The sequence below is a fragment of the Gavialis gangeticus genome, unplaced genomic scaffold (assembly GCF_001723915.1).
Source record: "Gavialis gangeticus isolate Ggan-Ray unplaced genomic scaffold, GavGan_comp1, whole genome shotgun sequence".
NCBI lineage: Eukaryota > Metazoa > Chordata > Crocodylia > Gavialidae > Gavialis > Gavialis gangeticus.
This window is the reverse complement of record NW_017729027.1, coordinates 7,943,521-7,949,431: the sequence shown is the minus strand read 5'-3', so window position 1 is coordinate 7,949,431 and position 5,911 is coordinate 7,943,521. Positions and strand designations below refer to the sequence as shown.

Sequence of the window (5,911 nt, the reverse complement as noted above, 5' to 3'; positions counted from 1 at the left end):
CCAGCCCTAATGTCTATGAAATCTATTAAATCTATGAAATATCCTGTTTACAGTTTACATCCTGTAAGGTAATGGCTTGTTATTCCTCAAGAGAAAAACCCATTATTTTGCAGAAGATGGATGAAATCTCAGACACGTTGTCTTAAACTGATCACATCATACTCCCTGTAAAAGCAGTTAATTATTTAGTTTGAGTACAAAACACGAACAACATAATCCACTATCTTTACCAAACGGAAATATAGCATTGCCAGCTAATTAAACATAACTATATTACTGTACCTGAAAGGTGTAGCAACCCAATTGGGAGAGCTAATAGAATTGTTTTTATTACTGGGAATGGATTGTGGAACAGACTGTTTCAGTCCTGATGATCCCTCAGTTAATTTCACCTCTTTATTCAAATGGAGGTTTTTTGTTCCTTGAAGACATATTTTGTTTTTTATCTAAAAAAAGAAAACAACTGCACTGAAACAGTTTGGAATATTTTTTACTACTTTGAAACAACAATATATAAAGAAAGTATCAGAAGCAATTCATCTCATCGCATCTGCATTACTTATATCATTTAAACCGACAGAACAACACACACACACACAAAACGCATGCAAGCCAGATATGAATGACTTTACAAGGCTAAATATATTATAAGCTGTGTAACAAAATATTTCTCTTAAAGATTTAGGTGCCTAAAATGAACTTTTAATACGCGAGACTGATGTGCACATATGTATGCATCCATCTCAGTGCTTGTGAAGTTCATTTCTCTTTGAGTGCCTTGCTAATTATCATCTTATCCTGATTTTTTAGGAAAGATTTTTTTAACAAATAATTGTCCATGAAAATTAGCTCTGTTTTGCTCATTAAGAAGTTGCCTTCTTTTTCAGAAATGAGTACAGGATACAAATTACACAATGCAAGTGTAAGAGAACAGAGAATTGAAAGAGAGAAAAAACAGGCTAAGAGTTCTCTAATATGGAGTTTAGAAGCTCTTATTGTAATGCCATACAAACAAAACGTAGCTGACAAAATACATTTTACAAATTTTTAACAGATAAATGGCATTAAGAAAAGTCTCTTTCAATAAGACATACCAAACAAAAGGGGGGTTTTGTTTTGTTTTTAAAGATATACAGAAGCATTAAACATTTAAGTAAAGCGTTTGTGGTGGAAGCAGGGGTAAGAGGAAAAACAACAAAATGCCCAACCTCAGTCTTATCAGTTGGAAATCCTTTCATGAAGTCAGGGGACTGCAAGTCTCTGGGGCTGCTCATTCCTGCATAACTACCTTCAGAATCAGATGTTAGTTCTTGAAGTGACTCTACAGAGTTGGCCTTCTCCATTTTTACTAAACCTAAAATTTAGAACATGGAGAAGGAATATTAGATCATGATAAACAGGCTTATAATGCAGCATGCAAAGCTATAAGGCTACCTTATATTTTGAACAATTTAAGAATCATGAGACTTATGGTCTAATAGACTAGTTCACTGCAGTTTAACAACTGCAAGTAATTACCAATCATTTTCAAGCATTCTCACAACAAATAGAAAGATAGCTTCCTTTCCTGTTCTTTTCTCTAACCTGATTTATGCCAACTGTTGCAACAGCTAAAGCTATTTTGTTAATAAGGAAAGTATTTTACTTTTTTTATTATTTCCCACAACTTGGCCAATGAAAATAGACTAAACACTTCCTAGCCTTATTTCTTTCTAGGTCTCTTAGTGGTATACAGCGGCACAGGAAAAATGCCCATTAGTTTTATAAAATGGGATTTTCCACAAAATCTAAACCTGAAAACAAACTGTCTCAGATAAATGCATGTTGAAAAAGGAAAAACAAAAATAACAATCTTTTAAATACAAACTATTTGCCAAAAAGGTGTGTTAAACAAAAAAAAAAAATCTTGTAAGGATGATAAAGTATAATGTTGCACATGGAACCTGTGGAGGGTGGACTCTGAATTATATCTGAAAGATTGTATCCTCCAGAGCTATCTGACCGTCTTCGTGGCTTCTTTTTTGCCTTTGTTTTTGCCTTTTTGAGAAGAGCTTCCCTGTAACAAAAGGGGATAATGGTGTGAGTATTTCCAAATAAGGCAAACTTATTTTAAGTAACAAGCCCATCTTTCATAGCATCTTTCAGGCCTCAGTATGAGCAGCTATATCCCATGTATCAAACATCTCTACAGGAGCACGTGGCAAACTAATGAAGTTTCTCTATCATGATTAGACTCTTCCCCTCACACTCTTGACACCTGCAAAAGTGTTATACCAGATATGGGTTTTTAATGTATTTGGCACTCCAAAGGCACAGAATGCAAGCAAAGAAAGGTGGTAAAATAATAACTGCAAAAAGCGGTAACTGGAACCAAAAATTCAAGCTTATTTCTGAAAACTGAACCACATTCCTTTTTACTACACAATCTCACTACTAGAAATAATTTGAACATTTTTCTCCAGAATTAATACAGAAGCAGTCTCCTCAGATCCTGCCCTTCTTTCATTTTCTTCTAGCCACCTACTTCTCTTACTTTTGTTACTTCTCTTTCTAATCCAACAAAACACTTTTTCAGCATGTTCCTTTAACAACATTTTCATTATGTCCACCCTTCCCCTTCAGATCACTTCACTGATTTCCCCACCTCCCCCAACACTATGCAGTTTAAACTGTTCGTCAAGGGGGTCCATAATTACGTTCCTACTCTTCTCTCTACCGAACTTGTGTGTCTTTTGCCATCTCCATTTACCCCATTTTAATTATGATAGATTAAAAGGAAAGGACCTTGCTGATGCTTTGTGACATTTTCCTGTAACTGGAGAGACACTGAAACAGTTTCTGAAGGAAATAAAGGTTTTACATCTTTCTATTTTTATATTTCAATTTTATATCCATCAATTGGGTTCTACCAACATCTTTGACTTCCAGCTGTGAACTAACTACTGTGCTCTAAAGGATGCTGTTTAACTGGTCAAAGTGTTGAATGGCAAGAACTGCCGAGGACAACAATTTTAGCAATCTAAAGGAGAAAAAAAGAAGAAGAAATAAGGAAAGAAATACCTAGTTTGTTCTGTGGTAATTTCTTCTTTCAAACACACAAAATTTTCTCCATCTTCAGGTTCCAAAGAGCTAATATCAGGTCCATCTTGATATGGAGTAACCACTCTCCTGACCATAGCTGGAATCTGTAGTATCAAAAAAATATTACATTCCTTATCAGTTATATACCAGAAAACTGGCTATTCTTTGTAGAGGTACCAGACTGCAGTCATTTAAATATATACTTTCACAATGAAGGTAATATCACCATTACACATTAAAACCCAAGAAACTTTGTAGTTTTAAACAAAGAAAAAGCGGAATTCCTTTACAGATGACTTAGAATCTGAGAATTCATTTAACTCTAAACTGCCTAGAACAAAGGTCAGCAATGTACAGCCCACAGACCAGATGCAGCCCACAGCACCATTTTTATTACGTCTGCAGGGAGAAAGCAGCAGTGGCAGCACTGTAGGTGGGGAACTGGGTGGGGGGAGACAGAGGGGAGGTAAGCAGTGATTGTAGCTGCAATAGCACAAGCTAGCTTGCAAATAGCTTGTGCTCATAGCTAAACTCTGTTAAAAGTGGCTTCAGCCCCAAAATGTTGCCAACCCCTGGCCTAGAATAACTGACAGATAAATGCTGCAGGCTTATGCACACACGCCAAATCTCGTATTACTATGGTATGCTAACACGGGAACAGGAAAGCCAAATAAGCAGCTCTCCCCTATGCTATCAGTTCTGCTAAATAAAATGTCCTATTTTCCAATATTTTTTCCACCATATGTAATTAGCTGACACTTGTTAGTTTGCTGAAGTAATTCTAGAACTTAGTTTCTCTGGTCCCACTGATTCAATTAATGGTTTTTACTAATGGCATTAATGGAATGCAGATCGTTGCACCCTGCCATGGCTAGTGAACAAAGAACGTCAGAAATAAAGAATAAACGTTAAACTTATTTCTGGGTTGAATGCTACACAGCACACCTAGTATGGGCATATACAGAGTAAGTATATGGGATGTTTTCATGTTTCTTTTTAAACAAACAGAGTGACTTTCCATCAAATGATACATAGCTTACCATCTTTCTGTAATAAATGGAAAGTTCCTTCAAAACTTCATCACTTAAGACTTGAAGAGTCCTAAAATAAAATACAGTTATATGCCATCTCAACTACTATCCTTTGTTTTACCACCTCCCCACGAATCCGAACATGAATCTGTGTGGTTCAGATAAATCAGTGTTCCAAGTACATACTAAATATGTAGAGACAGCGGTCCTTAAATACAGAAATAACGGTCATTAACATCCCAGCACAGATATATAGGCAAATGGTAAATTAAGTCATCATGTACCTTTTCATGCTCTTTGGTGCCCCTGGGATACAGCATAGGTGCATTTATATGCATACGTTTGTCTGCTCCAATGTGGAAATCCACCTTCAATGTATTTTAGTTGAAAAGGGCACCGCAGCCATTTTCTCAGCACCAATGCACATTTCACCATTTATACAAATGGATGCAACGCAGCACCCGGAACTTTTAAAAGTGCCCGGCACTGCATCGCATGCGTGGTGCATCTGTCCAAACATTCCAAGCCCTGAAGCAGTTTCAAGATGTCTAAAACACTGCATGGTATCATGCTATATAATTTAACCAACTGACCATAAATATTTGCTCTTCATCCTTTGGAAATGTTACATTTCCCCCCCATTGCCCTAGATCCAGGTTCAGAGTGAGAAAAATACAATCCTGCAGCTGTGACAAGTTTTTCCCATGCAACAGAAGGTAACAATTTAAAGTGCTCTGTCACAACTCAGAGCCAGACACGGTTCTTTGGGTGAATCTGATATCTTTTACTAGACCAACTTAAACAGTTGGGAAAAAAATTTTAGCATGCTTTTTAAATTTGGGGGAAAAATTTTTTTTTTCTCCAAATGATTTAAGTTGGTCTAATAAAAGATATCAGATTCATCCAAAGAACTGTGTCTGCCTATGCCCTTAAACCAACACAGCTATAATCTACACCCCTATCACAGCTGTAAATAGGAAAAGGACACTTTGTACAAATGAATAGTGGCAGCGTTTAGCTTCTCAAAAGAACCTCAGTAAGTTCTTATCTCTAACTGGGATGCATCTGGCCCTTCCAGATTTGAGATGTGGCATGTTTTAATTAGGAATAACTATAATACAAGAAGTTTAATAATTATAGCTCCAAGACACATAGTTAGGCTACTAGTTAAAATGATAAATTATCTTTAGACATGAATAAATACAAAAATTCCCCCAAAAAAGTCAAACTCTAAACAGTTCGAATTTAGAGGTTTAGGGGTGGGAGGGATTTAAGACTACCATCCAATAAACAGATTCTACACCTGAAAATTATAACAAAAATGTATATATTTTCCACGTATAGAATCTAATTATTGGGGGATCATCTTAGTTTAGAGTAAATACAGTATACAAAATTTTTACTCATTCTTCCAACAATCCAATCTTTTGACAACAGAAGCTTTAAGTATGCTGTTTAAACACCTCCTCTTACCTTGCTTCAAGTAAAGCTGCCATATTCAATGCTATGAACTGCAAGCAAGAAAGTTTTAACTGTTCAGCATTATACATTGCTGAAAACTCCAGAAGTTCAGCAGCATTCCTCAAGGTAACTGAAAAAAAGGAAATGAGAGACTGAATTGGACAACATGCTCCAATTCTGTTTTATTCATTTGCTACTCAGAGACATACAGACATAAGATTTAAAAAATGAAATCTCCCTTCCTGGACCATTATAAATAAAAAGACTAATACTTAAGTGGTGCTCTGTGTAGGATAAGGACAATACTTTTATATAATATGAAAGTGACTGCTGCTTTA

General features: G+C 35.9%; 1 protein-coding gene across 1 annotated transcript in view; it reads right to left on the bottom strand.

The window, feature by feature from the left end:
* IBTK (inhibitor of Bruton tyrosine kinase) overlaps positions 1 to 5,911 on the bottom strand; it is a 117,551-nt gene that overhangs the window by 36,337 nt on the left and 75,303 nt on the right. The window contains exons 18-23 of the mRNA XM_019520435.1: positions 5,586 to 5,703; positions 4,122 to 4,182; positions 3,061 to 3,185; positions 1,944 to 2,056; positions 1,209 to 1,354; positions 283 to 446 (exon numbers count right to left, since the gene is read on the bottom strand). Of these exons, the coding sequence (XP_019375980.1) occupies positions 283 to 446; positions 1,209 to 1,354; positions 1,944 to 2,056; positions 3,061 to 3,185; positions 4,122 to 4,182; positions 5,586 to 5,703 (727 nt within the window). The remainder of the gene's footprint in view (positions 1 to 282; positions 447 to 1,208; positions 1,355 to 1,943; positions 2,057 to 3,060; positions 3,186 to 4,121; positions 4,183 to 5,585; positions 5,704 to 5,911) is intronic.